Source organism: Perognathus longimembris, chromosome 3 (assembly GCF_023159225.1).
Source record: "Perognathus longimembris pacificus isolate PPM17 chromosome 3, ASM2315922v1, whole genome shotgun sequence".
NCBI classification, from domain to species: domain Eukaryota; kingdom Metazoa; phylum Chordata; class Mammalia; order Rodentia; family Heteromyidae; genus Perognathus; species Perognathus longimembris.
Window position 1 is genome coordinate 8,157,954 of NC_063163.1, and position 21,900 is coordinate 8,179,853.

At 42.7% G+C, this 21,900-nt stretch overlaps 1 protein-coding gene across 1 annotated transcript in view; it reads right to left on the reverse strand.

Moving 5' to 3' along the window:
* The window catches only part of Ubac2 (UBA domain containing 2), a 125,693-nt gene extending 103,996 nt beyond the window's left edge, over positions 1–21,697 (reverse strand). The window contains exons 1-2 of the mRNA XM_048341142.1: positions 21,552–21,697; positions 2,065–2,192 (exon numbers count right to left, since the gene is read on the reverse strand). Of these exons, the coding sequence (XP_048197099.1) occupies positions 2,065–2,192; positions 21,552–21,582 (159 nt within the window). The 5' untranslated portion in view covers positions 21,583–21,697. The remainder of the gene's footprint in view (positions 1–2,064; positions 2,193–21,551) is intronic.
* Positions 21,698–21,900: the final 203 nt, after the last annotated feature.

The window sequence follows — 21,900 nt, forward strand, 5'->3', positions numbered from 1 at the left end:
ACAGGGCAGGGGAGGGGAGGGGAGGAAACAAAATCAACCCCCAAACATGAGACCATACCTCAAAAAAAAAATCAGAGCTAAAAAGGGCTAGAGATGTAGCTCAACAGTAGAGTACCTGCCTGTAAGTTCAACTCCAGTACAACACACACACACGACTGCCATCTCTAAATCCTCTCTTCCTACATTCTACACTGTAGTGAAAGTACCCTGAAAGCTACCAGCCATCAAGAAAATATTAGGATTAGAAAATTAAGACTTTACAATTTACTAAAATACAATAAATTGTGTTTCTAGAAGCTCAACAATTTTGTTCTGGTTTGTTGTCATTATTTTTGGTTAATTGCAAATAAAAATGATAGCTAGTTTTAAATTATTTGTGTTTTGTAGCCACAATGAAGGACATGAAAACTTGAGACCTGGTGTAGGCATTAATAATTATTATGAAGAGGACTCTTCCTCCTTAAAGATGATAACTAGCTTGAACTCAACAGAGACAAAAAAACAATCTGAAGGTAGTATCTTTACCTGAACTGCCAGAATCTTGTGAACTCAGAACCTACAAAACTGTTATTAACTGTTCTTCAAGATGTCAAGCCTATTATCAATCTTTATCAGTCTCTACTATACTCTAAGGGGTCTGAAGTACCTAAGGTTTCCTGAAACAAAATGCCTCTCTCTCTCTCTCTCTGTTAAACAGCAGTTATTTCTTCTTCTGAACCAAACTAAAAATACATCCCTGAGTTTTCCAGGGCTATTCCACACTGTACTAGTCCCAATTCCATTCAACCTTCATCCCCTATCTGAAGGTCCAATACATGCTTGTGTCTTATAGTATCATACTGTGTGTGCGCGCGTGTGCATATGCATGTGTAGAATTCCCAGGGAAGAATTCTCAGATATCTGTAGCAGTTCTCACAAATGCTTGACACCCTGAAAACACAGCTGTCCATGAAGTAGTATTCAGCCAGATGAACCAGATTAATCCCAGAAACCAAAGGGACCTGGAGATAGTTTTTATTTTCTTATGGGGTCTTGCACATACTCGGTAAGGACTCATCACTGAGCTACATTCTCAATCCCCAGGAGTAACTTTTAAAAGAATACCAGGGTCCAAGCTCCAGACCAGCCTCTTTGACTCAGCTGGTCTAGTATGACTTTCTAGGTTTTTCCACATATATGTATATGCATACATGTCTTGAAAGGCTTCACAGATATCATATGAAGCCTTTCAAGTTTCTCTAGGATTCTAATGTGTAGCTAGGGTTGGGAACCATTGCATTATGTAACCCAACAGAGCACAAAACCTATACTCTATTCTGACAGAAAAGAGTATCATAAATCAAACAACTCAAAGAACTTCACTGGGATTTGGTGAGGCCAACTGTAGCAATGGCACTATTTACATTTTTATGAACAGTTCATTATTCAAGAAATGGGTCTTATATTTAAAATGGTTTATCAAACACCTTGGCAATAAAGTAGCAGATTACATGCAGCATAGGTATTAACACTCACAGATAAGACCTCAACATCAGGATTTTAGATGAGCTTTTCTACTTGGTTTGGTTACCACAATGAACACAATCATTAATCAACAAGCTGTCAGTAATCAGTGTCTTATGGCTGAAAGAGTTTATATTATCTAATAAAATATTCCAAACTGAGACAAGTATTTGGATACACTGAATATGCAGAATAAACCTAAAAGATTTAACATTGTTTAAAAATTCCTTTAAAATTATAAAATGCATTTCATCAAGAAAAAAGTGAAACAATAGAATACTGTGTGGGCTTAGGGTGTAGCTCAGTGGTAGACTGCTTGCCTAGCATGCACGAGTGCTAGGCTCAATCCCCAACACTGCAAAAAATACAGAAAGAAAGACACAAATCTTCATTATAAAATCTGCTTTTGCTGAAACAAGAAAATGTGCATATTAAAGAAATACTAATAATAATAATTCTTACAAACTTGGGTACTCTGAGGGACTAATACATAGTAAGAAGAAAAGGCAAATCTAGGGGGGAATCCCTTCTCCCAGATCAATGGAGCACTGCTTTGCTTACCTGGAAATCGTTCTTGACAGCATGCAGGTCATACACAAAAAACTTCTGACAGTGAGGCAGCAAGAGGGCCAGCAGCAGGGACAGGGCACTGGGGACCAGCAAAAGACTTTTTGACAGAGGTGCCTTGTCTAGAAGGAAAAGAAATACATTTGGAATTATTGTTTTAAAACAAAAACAAGGAGTATATGGATGAAAAGCAAGAGCACAACTTTTCTGTTGTTGTTGTTGGTTGTGGGGCTTGAACTCAGGACCTGGGGCACTGTTCCTGAGCATTATCAGCTCAAAGCTAGCACTCTACCACTTTAAGCCACAACGCCGCCTCCTGTTTTCTGGTGGCTAATTGAAGATTGAGTCTCAATTTCTTGCCCAAGCTGGCTTTGAAAGGCAATCCTCAGAGCTCAGCCTTCTGAGTAGCTAGGATTACAAGTGTAAGCCATTGGCTTCTGGTGAGAATTGACTTCTTGAATGAGAATGAAGACAAAGTCCCAAAGCTCCAACCTTTAGTTCTTACTAAAACATGTGCCTGCAGAATTAAAGTGATCAAGAGACACAGGAAAACACATGGAATTTTCTGGGAGGGCTTCACCGTAAATGTGAACATCTCCACGGAACACCTTCTAGAAAACGGTTACTGAAGTATGAAGAGACAGTTTCTTCCAGAAGAATGAGCAGTTAGCTCCTGGGTCTGTAGTGGATTCATACACAAAAACATTGTTTTATAAAAAAATTAAATGAGGTTAACATTGACCGCTGCAGTGATCTCTTAAGGTTTTCAGCCATGAACGTGCAAGAAGTCTGAGTAAGGATTTTCATGAGCGTTCATGGGACCTCTGCCTTTGCTCTAAAAATAGTCCTTGAGTTTCTAATCATTTGTTATAGCAGCAATGTAAAATTAGTGATGGAAAGGATTAAGATACACAAGAAAAAGTAATGACAAAAATCTTCGGGGGCTGGGGATATGGCCTAGTGGCAAGAGTGCCTGCCTCGTATACATGAGGCCCTGGGTTCGATTCCCCAGCACCACATATACAGAAAATGGCCAGAAGTGGCGCTGCAGCTCAAGTGGCAGAGTGCTAGCCTTGAGCAAAAAGAAGCCAGGGACAGTATTCAGGCCCTGAGTCCAAGCCCCAGGACTGGCCAAAAAAAAAAAAAAATCTTCGCATTGTGGGCTGGGAATATGGCCTGGTGGCAAGAGCGCTTGCCTCCTACACATGAAGCTCTCGGTTCGATTCCCCAGCACCACATATAAGGAAAACGGCCAGAAGGGGCGTTGTGGCTCAGGTGGCAGAGTGCTAGCCTTGAGCAGGAAGAAGCCAGGGACAGTGCTCAGGCCCTGAGTCCAAGGCCCAGGACTGGCAAAAAAAAAAAAAAAAAAAAAAATCTTCGCATTATGGATTCTCAAGAGATTTCATGACACTGAAAATGGAAAGAATAAAATACTAAAAGCTTAGCCAAATTCAGAAACGTATATGGCACTGACAAGATTTAAAAAAGAATACTCATGGGCTGGGGATATGGCCTAGTGGCAAGAGTGCCTGCCTCTTATACATGAGGCCCCGGGTTCGATTCCCCAGCACCACATATACAGAAAACGGCCAGAAGTGGCGCTGTGGCTCAAGTGGCAGAGTGCTAGCCTTGAGCAAAAAGAAGCCAGGGACAGTGCTCAGGCCCTGAGTCCAAGGCCCAGGACTGGCCAAAAAAAAAAAAAAAAGAATACTCATATCATAAAGTTATACAATGAAAGAAAGCAAAGACTATTTAAACCTGTCCTGATATTGTTTACAAAGAAATACAACACTTTAATCCTCAAGGCCTTTACTTTTTTAATAAACTGCAGTGCATGAAGATTAAAATATTTTCATTTCCTTATGCACTTCTATGTATACATTATACACATTTTTTCAGTTAAAAAACATTATTTTGCTGAGTGCTAGTGGCTCACACCTGTAAGCCTAGCTATTGAGGAGGCTGAGATATGAAGATCAGGGTTCAAAGCGAGCCCAAGTGGTAAAGTCAGGAGACTCTTACCACTAATTAATCACCAAAAAAATGGAAATGGAGCTGTGGCTCAAATGGTAAGTGCTAGCCTTGAGCACAAAAGCTCAGGGACAGCACCCAGACTGAGTTCAAGCCCCAGGAACAGCACAAAAAGCAAAAAAGCATTATTTTGACAAAATACTCCATAGGTCATGGAGCAATCAAATATTTCCCATTACAGAAATAGCTAGTTTCAGTTTATATAATTATCATTGTGTGTCTGCATTACCTTGCAAGCCAAAACTGCACGTGTATGAATCTTTACCAAAAAATCACACATACACACATACACACACACACACACACACACACACACACACACACACACACACACACACACACACACCCCAACTTGTTACTTCTCCCTTACCTCCAAGGAAGGATTACAAGCCCTGCCCTTGTCCCCAGGACTCCACCCACTGTTCTATTCCACAGGTCCTCAACAGTAACCAAACTTCTCATCTCAGCATCTCTTCAACATAGTAGTTCGTTTCAGTGCTTTTGGGAAAAAAAAAATGTTTCCCAAATACCACTCAGGCCTTCTCAGCACAAATACTTCTGTATTTCCACTTTCCTCCACCAGCCTGAGTGGAATATGTTTGCCACAGACCCCACTTTTTGCCTCAGCCCCCACACTCTGCTATAACATCAAGAGCGACATGTAAGGTAGGGAGACCATGTGCTTCATGCTTTGCTAGAGCTGCCATGAGCAGAGAGCAGCTCCTACACTCAGCTCACCAGCAGGCAAGTCCTCAGACAGGGACAATCTCAGATTCTGCATCTTATTAAGAAGAAATTCCCTGGGGGGCGGGGGGGGGAACTTACCAGTTACAGTTGCTACTGTGGTCACTGCACTTGTGTAAGCAAACAAAAATAACCCAGCTATTTCCTCCCTGCTAAGGTTCTGCAAACATCTAAACTAGAACCTCAATAAGAAGTGGCTGCAAACTATTCTCAACAGGATTCCCAGATCTAACCCCCGGTAGATCTCCTCATGGGCCAGTGCATCCAAAGTGGAGGGGTGGGGGGAGCACCGTGCTTGTGCATGTGACCAGCTTACATTTGCTTCTGAGCAATGGAAGCTTCCATTTTCTTCACATTTATCTACTTATTTCCATATGGCCCATCAAGTCCACTCATGGGTACATATACCCATGATCTGGAAAGCGGCATTCAAACAAAAATCTGTATACCAATGTTTAAAGCAGTATTATCATAAGCAAAAGCAACCTAATGTATATCAACAAATGAATTGATAAAATGTGTTATATTCATACAATGGAGTATTATTGAGCCATAAAAGAAGTACGATCAGACCTCAAATGTCACAAATGAAAGCCAGACCCCAAAAGTCACATAATGCATGACTGCATTTATATGAAATGCCCAAAATATAAGAGTGTGTAGAAACAAAAGCAGATGAGTGGGCTTCAGAGACAGAGGAAGGGGGGGGGGGGAGGAATGGGGAACGAGTACTTAATGGGACTTGTGGGGTAATGAAATGTCCTGGAATTACATGTAGTCAGTGTTACTTACCAACAATATAAATGTACTAGAAGCCATTAGGTGCTCACTTTAAATTCATTAAAATGGTGAGTTTTAAGTTATATGAACTTTATCTGAGTAAAAATGTGATCACTGGAGCCCTGAAGACACTAACCACAGGTTTTGCAAAGCTTAGCCATGTGGGCTGTTACAGACGCAGTGAACACTGACTGGGGAGGCAGCAACCAGCAACTCTACCTACCCAAAGTCTGCCATATAAAAATAAATGTCAAAAAACCCAGTGTGGTTCACACTCTTAAGAAGAGAGGCTATCATATTCTACCACAAGATTGGTTTCCCATTTCTAACTACTTAACTACTTGGTAAACTTCTCAGTGTCCCATAAGAATGGACAATGAGATGATTTGGTATTTCATGAGGTTAACTATTTTAAAAGCTTTTCCTCAGAAAGAGGCTAAACCAAAAATGTGGAAGTCCACAGATGTTCAGAGAGCCATAGGACTCAGGCCTTTCAGCTTCCTGGAAATCTTAATGGACTTATTTTCAGTGACCAAGTTGGGGAGGAATGTGTTCTCCCTGCAGCCATCACCACAGAGACCTCAGTAAGGCTAGCCAGGGGTCAGAAGGTCCTGTTTCCTGACAGTGTTCAGAAGTGACACGCTCAAAGACACTCATGAATTCCCTCTTATCCCTAATATACTGGGGAGAATTCAACAACATCGGATGCCTGCCACACTCACTGCTCCTGAAGCAGGTCCCCAAACACTGGGCAGCACGCCTGGCCCAGGAGAGCAGCCAATAATACTTGTTATAAAGTTTATAAGGAAATAAACAAAAGAAAGTGTTCCAGGAAAAAAAAAAAGCAAAAAGGCTTTCCCCCTAGATTTAGATACATACATATTCTAAATCTAAAATATTTAGATTGGGAGAGGTGATACAATATTGAAAAAGGTAGTTCTGAAACAGAGCTGAACACTGAGGCTTACTTGCATGCCAAAGAAAAGCATATCAAATCTTCCAGATACCCACAATGACATTAGACACCTATATTTTCACTTTGATCCTGCCAGTGTAGTCGACACTTGGCCAGGTCTATACTTCTTAAAGAGACTTGATAGAAATATTAACCATTTTATTAAAGGGAAAAAGCAGTAATTGTTAAAAGGTGCTAATTAGACAAAAAACAGAATTATAATAAAACAATGTTAAAAGTCAAAGGGGGGGGCCTGGGAATATGGCCTAGTGGTACAGTGCTTGCCTCCCATACATGAAGCCCTGGGTTCAATTCCTCAGCACCACATATATAGAAAAAGCCAGAAGTGGTGCTGTGGCTCAAGGGGTAGAGCGCTAGCCTTGAGCAAAAAGAAGCCAGGGACAGTGCTCAGGCCCTGAGTTCAAGCCCCAGGATTGGCAAAAAAAAAAAAAAAGTCAAAAGGTATTACAAAATTGGGTATACTACACATAAATATGGGATAAATCATTCAACAGCACAGATAGTTTTGAGAAGTGAATCAGGATGCTTGTGGAAAGCTTTGGACCTGTGTGATAACTGAAAGAGAAGCAACATCACTTTGAAGTGTGAGATGTGTTGTTGACTCGAGTGCCTGAGAAGGCCATGCAGGAGGGGAGGGCTCACTTGGCTGTCATCATCTATCAATCATGGCCCGCCAAAGGAAAAAAGAGCCGTCGACTTCTATCTGAATGCCCCAATTTTAATGTTCTGACGAGCAACCCTCTTCTCCAAAAGAGTGCCCCTCTCCCCCTCCAAGATCTGAGCTGCCAACCTGTCCCCAAGTCTGGCAGAGAAGCATCACTGAGGTGAATGCCCATCAGCAATGTCAATCTTCGAGCAGATGAAGAGTTGCCAGGCCAAACTGGGTCGAAGGACTGCTGGAAACCACCTGACAACAAGCCAGGAATGGTTCCAGATGCTCAAAGACCCAGGAACTCTCAACCAAAAGAGAAAGGCCATAAGTAAGTATGCCAGCACAAAGCCGTGCTGAGAAACAAAAGAAGATAAAAAGGAGGGGGATTGTGTGCTTCAATGGATATGTGTGAATGTGTGTGTGTGTAAGAGAGTGTGTGTGTTTGTGTGATAAACTTCTCAGTCCTGAGACTTGAACTCAAGGCCTGGGTGCTGTTCCTGGACTTTTTTGGTCAAGGCTAGTGCTCTGCCACTTGAGAAACAGCTCTACTTGCAGCTTTTTTTGTTGTTACTTTTCTTTTTTCTTTTAAGGTCCAAGACACTGGACTCAAACTGGGCTGTTGCTTTCACTCATTGACTAGCACTCTACCAACTGAGCTATGGCTCCAGCCCCATACTTGCAGCTTTTTTTGGTATTGACTGGCTTTGAACAGCAATCCTCAGAACTCAGCCTCCTGCATTACAGATGTAAACCACCAGAGCCTGGCTTCAATGGGTTTTTAACACAGATTATTTTTGGTTGCTTTAGGGAAAATATTGCAAACAAAACACATTCCAGAGGATGGAGAGACCCCTCCCATTCCTACCTGGTGAAAAGCACAGAAGAACCAAGAAGAAATCCCTAGAATTGAGAACATGTACACAGCCCGTGTGTGAGGAGCTGGTGGACTAGAAGGTGTTACTGCCTCCAACCACTGGTACACAGAAAACTGGCCAGTTGAGGAGTAAAAGTTTCACTTGAACTCAAACACTAAAATAAAAGCAATGAAACAAGAACAGCAGCTAAACAGAATTCGAGGTTAAGACAGAAGATTCAGGATACATGTCTACTTTTCCTCCTTTACAAAGTTGTGCTGAAGTAGAGGAATCCTCAAGCCACCATAGAAATGAATCCTTTCAAATGAATACAGAGGACCAACAGTATCAGATCCCAGAAGAACATAAGCAATCCCAGGACCACTTACAGCACCTCTCAAACTGTAGTCATTAACATGTCAACACTGCAATTTCTCCATGTCTCAGTATTATCTATCTTAGTATTAAGTAATTTCCTTTCAGTCACCATACTATGGTTTATATAAGCAAGTATGTTTTTAATTTTATTTAGTTTGTTTACTGCCAGTACTGAGGCTTGAACTTGGGCCTCCCAATGATTGGCTTGCTTGCTCCTAGCTGGGACTCTACCACTTGAGCACACCTCTACACTGGCATTTTTGTGATTAATTGAAGATGGAATCTTAAGGACCTTTCTGCATGAGTAGAAAGGACTCTGTATCACTAAAGCAAATGGAAAACAAGTGTAACTTTATAGTCAATAGGTGATAACTTCAAAAATAACTACACTAATAACAAAGTTATCAAATTCTAATATTGACCCTAATAGATCCCTGCCTGTCTCCTGTTCTCTTTGTTGCAATGTCACCTCCAAGAGTATTAATGCCAGCAACACACGTCAGCAGGACCACTTTCCATAAAACCACAACCCAGTCTCTCACATTCTCTCTCATAATAAATCATTCATTCCATGCCCCCCCAAGTCAGCAATGAGTCTTGGCTCCCCAAATGAAATCCTACAGACACTATTAAAAGGGGGTACAGGGGCTGGGAATATGGCCTAGTGGCAAGAGTGCTTGCCTCCTACACATGAAGCTCTCGGTTCGATTCCCCAGCACCACATATATGGAAAACGGCCAGAAGGGGCGCTGTGGCTCAGGTGGCAGAGTGCTAGCCTTGAGCGGGAAGAAGCCAGGGACAGTGCTCAGGCCCTGAGTCCAAGGCCCAGGACTGGCAAAAAAAAAAAAAAAAGGCGGGGGGGGGGGGCGGTAGAGAGAACCATAGGGCACCAGTGGCTCACTCCTATAATCCTAGCTGAGGAGGCTGAGATCTGAGGATCACAGTTAGTAGCCAGTAGGAGCAGGAAAGTCTGTGCGACTCCTATCTCCAATTAACCACATAAAGCCAGAAATGGAGCTATGGCTCAAGTGGTATCACACTAGCAAAAGCAGCAGCCCAGGATCAACAACAAAAAGGAGGGAAGTATTGCTTAAGGAAGACATGAGGAAATTAGAAGTCTGAGAACACGCATAAGAGAGCTTGGGGTAACCAGTTTCTAGAAGAGGTCACAGGACATGGGTTATGGTGGATGTAACAGGGTGGTGGGAAGAAGAGCAGCTTCATGTAAGAGAAAAACTTAAAATAAGTGCCAAGCCTGCCTAACTTTGACAACTTCAGGGGGTTCTCACAGCTGTCTGCCAGCTACTAGCTGTACACCCTCTATGGAAAATGTGCCTTTCACACTGGAAGAGAGCTTACAGTCAGCCTGCCATTGAAGGTATAGACTCTTGGGGGGAAAAAAGATCTACTCACAAATAAGGACACTCACACTAAGTGCTTAAAGCCCAGTCATTTAATTCTATAAACTGATCAAGCAAGGACCATAAAGTTCACCACCACGTCCTTGTGTGAAAAAAAGGACTCCAAAAGGATGTCAGGGAAACTAAACAAAACAAAATGAAGTATGCCAAGAACAAAAGCAATGATGCAAGAGTCAAGAAAGAGCCGTAGCTGAGAGTGAACTTACAGTCGTAAAAAATACCAGAAGAAATTAATAGGGTCTCTGTAACAACAGATGCTTTCTAGTCTAGACGTCTGTTTATTTCATCAAAGTTCAATTATATGCCTAATTCCACAATAAATATATAGCCATAGTATTAATATAGCTTTTGGTTTTTATTTTCTATAGCAAACCAACCTACAAAGCATGCAATCTAGCCATCACAGAGCAGACTAAAAGCATACACCACGCATATGTAACACATAAAAAAATTAAAGTACAGGCCAGGCACTAGTGGCTCATGCCTGTAATCCTAGCTACTCAGGAGGCTGAGATCTAAGGATCATGGTTCAAAGCCAGCCCAGGCAGGATAATCCATGAGACTCTTCTCTCCAACAAACTACTTTTAAAAAGCCAGAAGTGGCACTGTGGCTCAAGTGGTAGAGCTCAGGAACAGTGTTCAAGCCCCAGGACTGAAAAAAAAGTAAAATAAAGTACAGAAGAAGTACACTTATTCCTGTTATTTTTCATTTTCATAGTGGAGTCCGATTGTGTCAAAAGTAAACCAAAAATAAGATTTTCAGCTGGACAATGATGCCTCTATTCCTAGATATTCAGGAGGCTGAGATTGGAGGATCATAGTTCAAAGCTAGCCCTGGCAGCAAACTCTTGAGAGACTCTTATCTCCAGTAAACCAGCAAAAGGCCAAAAGTGGAGGTGTGGCTCAAGTGGTAGAGTGCAAGCCTTGAACAGAAAAGGCCAAATGAGAGCACAGGGCTCTAAGTTCAAGCCCTGGTACCAACACACACACACACACACACACAAAATGGATTTTTCCCCATTATTTAAAATTATAAAGGTAACCACCATAGGCTGGTAACCAAATCACAACTAAAAGATGAATGGCTAACAAGGAAAAAAAAAGTTCACTTTCTCAGGCATTCAAAGAAATCTGAATGAAGATAAGGACATGACATTTCTTAGTCTACCTGTAGATAGAAATAATTTTAAAATATCAGTTCAACAGTTATAAGTTTGATTAGGAACTGCTGAGAAGCATAAAATGACACATCCTTTCTGCAAAGATTCAGCAAGAGTTTCACAAAGTTACAATCCCTTGACCCATAATTCCAAGTGTGTGATTATTTCTTTCGCAGGAAGTCAAATATGTGATCATGAGCTGAGGATACAACTCAGAGGCAGAGCACTTGCCTGGCATGTGTGAGGACCTGGGTTCAAGCCCTACAAGAGCAAAATAAGAAAAGGTTTTTTTTTTAATGTGATAACAACTTAGATGTTCAACTCAACATGAGAATACTTTAATATGTTAAAATACTATATTCATTAAAATACATCATTTTGAACATCTAATATAATGTTGAGAGAATGTAGTATTTATATCTACATGCCATTTCTAGATAAAGCCTAATATACACATAGAAATGTGCACAGACCTAGGAGAAGAAAAGGCACATGCAAACTGTCAATGTGGTTATTTGGGTGGGAGAGTAACTACTGTTTTCTAAGGTATATATTGTTCAACAAGTGTTTGTTTTATAAGACAATATTGGCCAGGCATCTGGTGGCTCACTCCTATAATCCTAGCTACTCGAGAGGCTGAGATCTGAAGATAGTGGTTCAAAGCCAGTCTGGGCAGAAAAGTCCCTGTGAAACTCATCTCCAATTAACCACTGAAAAATCAGAAGTGGCGCTGTGGCTCCAAGTGGTAGAGTGTTCTTAGCCTTGAGCAAAAAAGAGCTCAGGGACAACACCAGGCCCTCAATTCAAGCCCCAACAACCGGCAAAAAAAATAATAAAATAAAAAGACAATATTAAGTCAGCTTTGAATAGGTTAGTAATGTGAGTAAATTCATTTAAGATGGTAAATTGAAAATATAAAATTAGCCCAAATTTTTATTTATAAAAAATTTATATAACATGTGTAGAAATCCCCCTTTATAAATAATGCAAGCTAATAAAAATGCTTAAAATGGCCAGGCGTTGGTGGCTCACACCTGTAATCCTAGCTACACAGGAGGCTGAGATCTGAGGATCATGGTTCAAAGCCAGCCAAGGCAGTAAAGTCTGTGAGTCACTTATCTCCAATTAACCACCAGAAAACCGAAGAGGTGCTGTGGCTCAAGTGGTAGAGCACTACCCTCGAAGTGAAGAACTCAAGGACAGTGCCAAGGCCCAGAGTTCAAGCCCTATCACTGACCAAAAATAAAAAAGCTAAAATGTTTATATACTTGTATATACTCACGTGCAAGTAAAAAAAAAATCATACAACAGCAATATGTAAATACAGATTAAGTTTGGCATTACAATGAAATGGAATTTTGCTTCTTATTTATATTCTATCTCCCATCCTCAATAGGTTAAATATAGTTAGTAATGTTAAAAAAAGTTTTTTTGTTTCAGGATTGCCAAGTGCCATTGCTATGTTCATTGGTACTGTCAATCATTAACAAACAATTCAGCCAACAGCATTCCTGACCTACTTGACTATATAACCTTTCCAAATATTAGTGTCAGTTCTTTCCACAGTGACATACTACATTAAAGTGACTGAACTGAGCTGGCACTAGCCAACAATAGCAAAATGACTTACAAAGTCGCAAGAACGTCTGGGGAAAAGGGTTATAGTTTACATGAGGATTAAATTTCTAGATCCTCACTTATGCTCATAATTCAAATGGGATTAAACCCTTCAGGACCCTTCGGAGTCCTGTTTCACAAAGCTTATTTCAAAAATGCTGGAGTAAATGATCAAAGTATATGCATTTAAATCCTACTGAAATGCATGTTTAAAGTAACTTTACAGGGCTGGGGATATAGCCTAGTGGCAAGAGTGCCTGCCTCGGATACACGAGGCCCTAGGTTCGAGTCCCCAGCACCACATATACAGAAAACGGCCAGAAGCGGTGCTGTGGCTCAAGTGGCAGAGTGCTAGCCTTGAGCAGGAAGAAGCCAGGGACAGTGCTCAGGCCCTGAGTCCAAGGCCCAGGACTGGCCAAAAAAAAAACCAAACAAACAATAAAGTAACTTTACAGATAGATTTTACTTTCATTTCTAAAAGTGATGACAAGTTGAGAGAAAGTTGAAGGAACATATAATCTGATGAAGATAATGGGGGAAAGGAACACATACACAAATGAAAATATAGAGAATTAGCTATCACAAAAAGATCCTAACTAGGGTTGGGAATATGGCAAGAGTGCTTGCCTCATATATACATGGAGCTCTGGGTTCGATTCCTCAGCATCACATATATAGAAAATGGCCAGAAGTGGCGCTGTGGCTCAAGTGGCAGAGTGCTAGCCTTGAGCATAAAGAAGCCAGGGACAGTGCTCAGGCCCTGAGTCCAAGGCCCAGGACTGGCAAAAAAAAAAAAAAAAGATCCTAACTAAGATATAAACATCTCTATTACTAAAAGCAAACTAGATCTTAATCCTGATGTAGGAAGATAGAGAAGAGTAGGCTGAAAAGCCAGGAACACAGCAGAACCACAGTAAATAGTTATAGCTGAAGGACAGGAATGAGTCATTTGCTTACAAGGCCCTGAGTTCAAACACAAGTACACCAGAGAAGAAAAAAGCCACTGTAGGGCTGGGAATGTGGCTTAGTGGTAGAGTGCTCACTCAGCATGCATGAAGCTCTGGTTTTGATTCCTCAGCACCACATACACAGAAAAAGCCAAAAGTGGGTGCTGTGGCTCAAGTGGTTGTGTGCTAGCCTTGAGCAAAAAGAAGCCAGGGGCAGTGCTCAGGCCCTGCGTTCAAGCCCTAGGACTGGCAAAAATAAAAAGCTACTGCCAAGACACAATACTAATTCAGTGTGTGGGACCCAGCTGTACTGCTAACCTGAGTTAGTATTTCTATCATTAGCCTATGAAGACAACCCCCCCCCTCCCAAATCAGGAAAGATAAATGAGAATAAGCAAAATGTGTGTGTGTTGGTCCTGGGTCCTTAACTCAGGGGCCTAATACTCTTAACTTTCTTGCTGATGGCTGGCACTCTTGCCATTTGAGCCATGCCTCCAATCTGACATTTTGCTGGTTAACTGGAGATATACTCTTCCTAACTTTACTGCTGGAATTGACTTTGGAAAGCAACCCTCTAAATCTCAGTCTTCTGAGTAGCTAGGATTACAGCAATGGGCCACCAGAGTATGGCAAGGATAACCTTTTCAATACACAGAGCAGTTGTGGGCAGCATAGACTATGGCCACCTGTCTGCTTTGGATTATAGTCCTGTTCCTCGCTATGTAACTTAGGAAAGACATTTAAATGCCGTGCCTCCACTTCCTCATCTGCAAACTGCAGAAAATAATTGCACCTAACTCACAGGTTGTTCTAAGAATTTTATGTGTTAAAATATGCAAACTGCTCAGAACAGTGCCTGGCACATAGTATTTTATAAGTAAACTGAGCACAGTTGTCCTATGAGGGTAGATATTGTATCAACCCCCTCTTTCCACATTATTTATTAGTACAGCATGCCACATTAATGGTTTTTGTTTTTGTTTTTTTTTGCCAGTCCTGGGCCTTGGACTCGGCCTGAGCACTGTCCCTGGCTTCTTTTTGCTCAAGGCTAGCACTCTGCCACTTGAGTCACAGCGCCACTTCTGGCCATTTTCTGTATATGTGGTGCTGGGGAATTGAACCCAGGGCTTCAAGTATACGAGGCAAGCGCTCTTGCCACTAGGCCATATCCCCAGGCCCACATTAATGGTTTGATCCCTAAAATGGGAAATGACATAAAGGGACATAAATTTAATCTTTTTAATGGAAAAATGGCAATGCTTGCCTTGAACCCAGGGCTTCATGTATACGAGGCAAGCACTCTTGCCACTAGGCCATATTCCCAGCCCTCCCACTTCGAATCTGACTCTTTCCCCAGACATTTGGCTAAGATTTCTACTAAGGCTTACAAGCTCTACTGCCACTGCCATTTTTCCATTAAAAAGTTTAAATTTATGTCCCTTTATTTATGTCATTTTCCATTCTAGGGATCAAACCATTAATGTGGCATGCCGTACTAATAAATAATGTGGAAAGAGTACAGACTTTAGAGGCCAGCAAATCTAGGTCAAATCTCAGTTCACCCACATACAGCTACAAGATCCAGAACAGGTTATTTTCTGAGCCTCAATCTACTCTTTAATTTGTTGAACCAAAGTGGGGGAGGGGGTTGACATACTATCTACCCTCATAGGACAACTGTGAAAATTAAATGTAATAACTTAAGGCAATCCCTTTTCCCTCACATGGTTGGTGCAGTTTTAAATTAGTAGCACCCTTTGGGGTTAGAATTTACCAAAACACAATGCAGTTTAACACTTTCACTTCTAGGATTATCTGAAAACTAAGATGTTCCCTCCATAAAGAAAAAGAAAGGAGAGAAGAAAAATCGAATTCAAGGGGGAAGAAAAACAACCTTAAAACAAGAACAGCACACTAGGGAAATGCTAGTGAAGGATTCTGTTGATGGAAATAAAAGCAAATACAAAGTAACACTTGATTGTGATTTAAGTTTATTTTTACTTACTTGGCTATTTGAAAAAAACTTTTGTACAGTGCTCAGGCCCTGAGTTCAAAGTCCAGGACTGGCAAAAAAAAAAGAAAAAAAAAACTTTTGCATCAGAAAAACAGAACACCCAAACTGTCAATAAATACTATTTATGTTTTTCTAGAATTTTTCTACATTTCAGAAGTTTGATGAACATATGCTCACTTTGCAATAACATACCGATGCATTTGAAACAAAAAGATAAATGTGTAGGAAAAGAAAGGATTAGGAAAATTAACTGAAATATTAAGAATGGCTGTCTCCATTTTCCAAATGTGGTTAATATCACTTTCACAATGCAAAAAATAAATTCTTAAGCTTGTCCCATCCTCATTAATGCTCATCTTTCCTTCTTACCTAAAATGGATGAATAAACTATGTATTTCTTGGGAGTGTCAGAAGTACAATCTCAAACAATTCCAGTCATTTGTTTGCATGTATGAAAATAAAACAAGAAAACCTGTTGAAATTGTCTAAAAAGGGAAGGGAGGAAATGCAGAGCGATACAGGGGATGCAACTGGCTAGAATACATTTGTACGTGTGTAGGAATGTCACAATGAACACTCATTTGTATGACTAATGTAAGTTTAAAAAAAATCAGAAATAGGAACAGGTAGGTGGCAAGCTCTAGGAGTAGTTGTGCAGGGCTTTGGCAGTCCAGGCCTAGTTAGAGCTGAAATATATAAATGGTGAAAAAGTCATGCTTTAAAATGCCAACTGAATTATTATGGCCCACAAAAGAGAAATCGCACAAAATGGTAAAACTAGAGGCTTGACTAGGGTATTAAAATAGAAGGATTGCTGTCTTGTATTTTGGAGATTCCACACCAATATGCACAATTTACAAAGGTTTCCAAGTCCAAACTGGGAGAAAGGGAGAAAAAGGCTAGCCTTTAGTGATGGTTGAACTGATTAGTACACTGGATACTTCTTTTTTTTTTTTTTGCCAGTCCTGGGCCTTGGACTCAGGGCCTGAGCACTGTCCCTGGCTTCTTCCCGCTCAAGGCTAGCACTCTGCCACTTGAGCCACAGCGCCGCTTCTGGCCGTTTTCTGTATATGTGGTGCTGGGGAATCGAACCTAGGGCCTCGTGTATCCGAGGCTGGCACTCTTGCCGCTAGGCTATATCCCCAGCCCTGGATACTTCTTAAGTTTTAAACTGATCCTCTGTTTCATGCTTCTATTACTAAGATTATCACCACTGGGCCTTTTAATTACTACTGAATCCTAGGAAATCAGGAAACTAGCTGGCCTCCAGGAATGCCCACAAATACCTGTTTGACTCCACAGATTCTACAAGGCTCGATAACCTTGTTATATAGGCATAATACTTGCCCAAACGCATATATTTTAAAGTGAGGTGAGAGATCAACATGAAGAGTTACTCAGACCACCTCCTGATTGTATATCTAACTCACTGAGGACACATTTTAGAAAGACAACACTAGTAAGAACATAGTTTGGTTCCTCTTAAGAGCAAGAAAAGAGAGCAGGCATGGCAAACAGTGAGGCATCCACTTGAGCATTACATGAGGACAGAGTATTCAGGTTCCTGAGGCAGAACCTTCAACTAAGATGAAAACGGCAGGCTGCAAGCCCTCCAGTGCCCATCTGTCCAAGGAAATATGTCCACACCACAGGTGACACCAGCGGACCCTGAGCTCATCACAACTCACTAACAGCATCTCACTTACGGCTCCCAAACAAATGTTTCAAATCAAGTAAGAATCTCCTTCAGGGAAAATTCTAATTCAGCTGAACACTGTATTTCTCACTTTAGATGGATGCATTTGCATTGGTGCCACTGCGGTGCAAGGAGAATTTTGAGAGTAGGACACATAGGATATTGAAAGGCATCTGAGATTTCAAGAATCTGAATCCAGCTGTGTCCCATTCAGTTTCATCTGGCCTTCTAACCACACAGGAAGCCCTCCAGTCCATTTCTACTTCACCTCTAATAGACTCCTGGCCCCAAAGAAAGTAGGGTTTCCCCTAAGAACCCACTAAAAATGCTCTCCTAAAGAAACAACCCATTAATGCCAAATGCAGCAAACTCTAAAGGCATAAATGATACTAAGCAGATGTGGTCAGGAGATATCAAAAGAGCCAAGGAAGAAGAGGCGTGAGAAAGTGAAAATCAAGGAGTAAGGAATTTAGAAAGTGCCCACACTAAGGTGAAATTCAGTAAGGGAGAGTCATTTGATTTACAAGTGATGTCACTTCATCCAGAGCAGCTTCAGCACTATAATGGGACAGAGGCCAGCTGCAGTGAACCAGGAATAAAGTCATGTCACAGCAGGTATCACATCAAAGAATAACCAATTGCACAGGCTAAAGATAAAAGAGTGAACGGAGGTAGAGAATAGGTGAATACTGTCTTTTCACAAAGAGAGTGAAGAAGCCCAGGGACATTTGTTTACAGTGAAGAGGGTGAGTCCAATTGGACTGGGGAAGACATGGTTTCTCCAATAGAAATCTCCTTCTCTTCCTACTCTATTGTCTCCTCTTCTCTGCCTGTCCCATAAACAATGAAATGGCCTAAAAAGTCTGTCAGCTCTAAATCTATTCCTTCTTCTGAAGTCCTCACTCACTGGGATTCTCTCCTCCTTGGCTTCTTCTCGCCTCCTTAGCCACTCTTCAGCTTCCTTTCCAGGCTTTGTCTCTTTAAATGTTAACGTGAACTGGGTGCTGGTTGCTTCTGCACCTGACATCTGGAGAACTGCAGTTAAAACCAGCCCAGACACAAAAGTCTGAGCAACTCCATCTCCATATAATTAGCAAAACACCAGGCCAGAGGCATGGTCAAGTTGTAGAGTGCTATTCACAAACAAGCAAGCCACACAAGAGAGTATGGGGGACTGAGTTCAAACTCTGGAAACAGCAAAAAGGAAAAAAAAAAAAAGGTTAAAATATTCAGTCTGTCCCCAGTTCTTGTTACCCTTCCATTGTCATCTGAGGATTTTCACTGTACAGTTTAGGAATTGCCCACTCCAGCCATAATCAACTATCTCCTAATTCTTTACTTCTTGCCTCTTTTTGTCAGGCCCTGTCCAATCCATCCCTCAGAGTGGCCTTATCCTCACTATTTCAGCTGACAAACTTCCTCTTCAAATACCATCTGCACTGGAAAGTCCTCTTTAATCATTGTGCCTCATTCTATCATCATTGTGCCTTACTCATGCAATAAACCCACTGCAGCAATTCTTTTTTCCTCTGGACTCTGACTTCCTCAACAAACATTCTGGAATATATTAAACATGTAATTATGAGTGCATCATTACACAATGAATATATACCATAAAGTGAGTAAGTAATGGGAACACCGATTAATAAATGTAATATAGCAAATGACATATGTATTATTCAACAGAGTTGAATGACAGGATTAATCCATAATCAGGAATCTAAATTACATCATGGACAGTTCATACAAAAGGACATTTATATGTACTTTTACCTAGTTATAACTACATGATGAGGCAGAGAAATACAGTTTCAGATAAATGGTTACAAATGTCCTTGCCCTGGTTTACTGCCCTGGCAACACACGTTTTCAACAGAACCCTAAAAACACCCTCCTGCACCTACTGCAGTTTTTGTGATGGCTGTTCAACTGACTGACACAGCTGGCTCCTTCATACTATGTGAGTCTCAGCTCAAATGTTATCTTCCCAAGCATCTTGCCTGAGCATGTGTAGCAAGCAGTACTCCACCATAACTCCAAACTGTCATGATTAAAAACATGTGTCGGGGCTGGGAATATAGACTGGTGGCAAGAGTGCTTGCCTCTTATACATGAAGCCCTGGGTTCGATTCCCCAGCACCACATATATAGAAAATGGCCAGAAGTGGCGCTGTGGCTCCAAGTGGTAGAGTGCTAGCCTTGAGCAAAAAGAAGCCAGGGACAGTGCTCAGGCCCTGAGTCCAAGGCCCAGGACTGGCAAAAAAAAAAAAAAAGAACATGTGTCACCACATGACAGCAGTTAATATATTTTATATCAGCCTCCTTCACCTTGTTTACCACTTTATTTTCTGTTCATGACCATGCTTGTGTGTCTTATATGGGTACTCAATAGAATGAATAAATGAATGAGGGAATGAGAAAGAAAAGTAAGTTTAACACTGAAACACCATTATCTACTAGGAACAAAATGTGGAAAGTAGGCAGGTAAAAGCAACAGGACTTATTTCTACCCACAAACAAACTGTTACTCTTCTACTGTGGGGGCTGGGATAGCAATGTGCATTATCCTTCTTCAGGTTACTTACTCAGGAGCAGAACTCAACTTATCAAAGTGCCATAAAATTTCTTATTGAAAAGAAACAATTTTCCTATCAGTGGGGAAAAAATGAAGTAAGATAGCTGCTAGCATGCAGACTTGCCAAATGACCAGTCCTGGAAAGCTATGCCTGAATTGCACTGTAAACACCACAAACACTGAGACCAAGACATGCCCATGAATGCATTCCCAACACCCAGCACAGTTCACAGCCCCACAGAACATGCGCCAAATGTTCCTTGAGTGAGCACATGAAGCATGGCCTTAAGAGGAAGGGCCATTGGAATATATTTTGCCTATAAATTCTAGTGACGAATAGAGTGCAAAGTAATACCTTTCTTTGACCTTCCCTCCCCCCCCCCTTAAGTGTATTTTGGTCAGCTAGGATAGCTCACAATGTTCAAAGTACAAGGAAAGTTGAAGAACTGCACTGTTTTGTATACGCTCATCTGCAGTGATTGCCTCAGCTTCATCAACAACCATAAGATGAATCCAAAGAGTAGTGGAGAAACGATTAATTCACTACAGTTGCAATGGACTCCGGCTAATGCATGACAGACTGCCTAAGTCAAATTAACCATGAAACAAGAGAACGCATAACTATTAAACCTACTTCAATTCCTGAGAAGTTGAGAAGTGAGGAAGAGTTAAAACGCATGCCCGTGACTCTTGACATTTACAGAACTTACTATTTGAAAAACCACAGGTATTTCCCTGTCGTGCAACATTAACTGCACGGGTGAGGAGAGGTTATCGCTAACAGCAATCATCAGCAACCCCAACATCGGGGAGTCCGCTGCCTGGGGGCTGCCAGTGCCTCCTCATCGAGGTGCTGTTTGCAAACCAATTCATTCACAGCACACTTTGCAGAAAGTTGACATCATGCCATGGAGGGGGGGGGGGGAGAGAGAGAGGAAGAGGGGGGGAGAGGAGATTGCTTAAAGCAACTTTTGAAAGGCTGCGAACACTCCTCCGCCCTCAGGGGCTGCATCGCGTGCGCTCTCCGGCCCAGCGACTTCAAACTTCCCTCCGCTTAACAGCACTGACTTCACAGTCGGGTTTGCCTTCGAACGACTCTCCAGAAAGACAAGGGAGGAAACACACCTCCTCAAGGTGAAATCCGCCTGTGTGCGTGTGTGTGTGTGTGTGTGTGTGTGGTTTGGTTCCACAAATAAATGAGTAGGCAAGGTGACTGGGAAAGGTTTGCAGGGCTCCCAGCGTCGCCAACTCGGGGTCAGCCGCCCCCCCCCCCGCGCCGCCCAGCGGCCTGGGGGCCGGACCCCAACCGCCCCAGCCCACCTGGAGCCGCCGCCGGAGCGGCTGCAGCACGCCGCGGCCAGGTAGGGTTTGGTGGTGAAGGGCGCGGGCGTGGAGACGGGGCTGGGCGCCCACCGGGTCCCTCCGGGCCGAGGTGGGGCGGTGCCCGCTGGATCCCCCAAGGGCACGAACTACCATGGTTCGGACGCGCGGGGTTGGGGGGGGGGGGGAGGTGGAGGGCTGGCCCCCAAACCTCCTGCACGTCGGGGTGCCTCCGGCCCCCAGGTTCCTCAAAGAGGGGCCCCAAGAGGAGGCAGCCAGGATGGCGCGGGGGCGGGAGGGGGTGGCCGGTACTCACAAAGCCCGCTAGAACCCGTGCTGGTGAACATGGTCCCGTCGGCCCGGAGCCCCGGCGGGGGCCAGGGGGAGGGGAAGCGGAGGTGGAGAGCCCCGGCGGCCGCGCAAGCGCACTGCCAGCGGGGCCACAGACTTGCCGGCGCGACGCGCTCCGGGGCCGCCGAGCGCCAGGCGCATGCGCGGCCCGTGAGGCGCCCGCCCTCCCTTCCTGCCGCGAGGGGAAGTGCGTCCGCGGCGGGCGATTCCGACTCCGCAGGGCCCTTCGACAGCCTCGGCGGCTTCAGACTGTAGAACGCCACTGGCTGAGGATTCTTCTGGAATACGGGCGCTGGGCCCTCCTGGTGACCTCT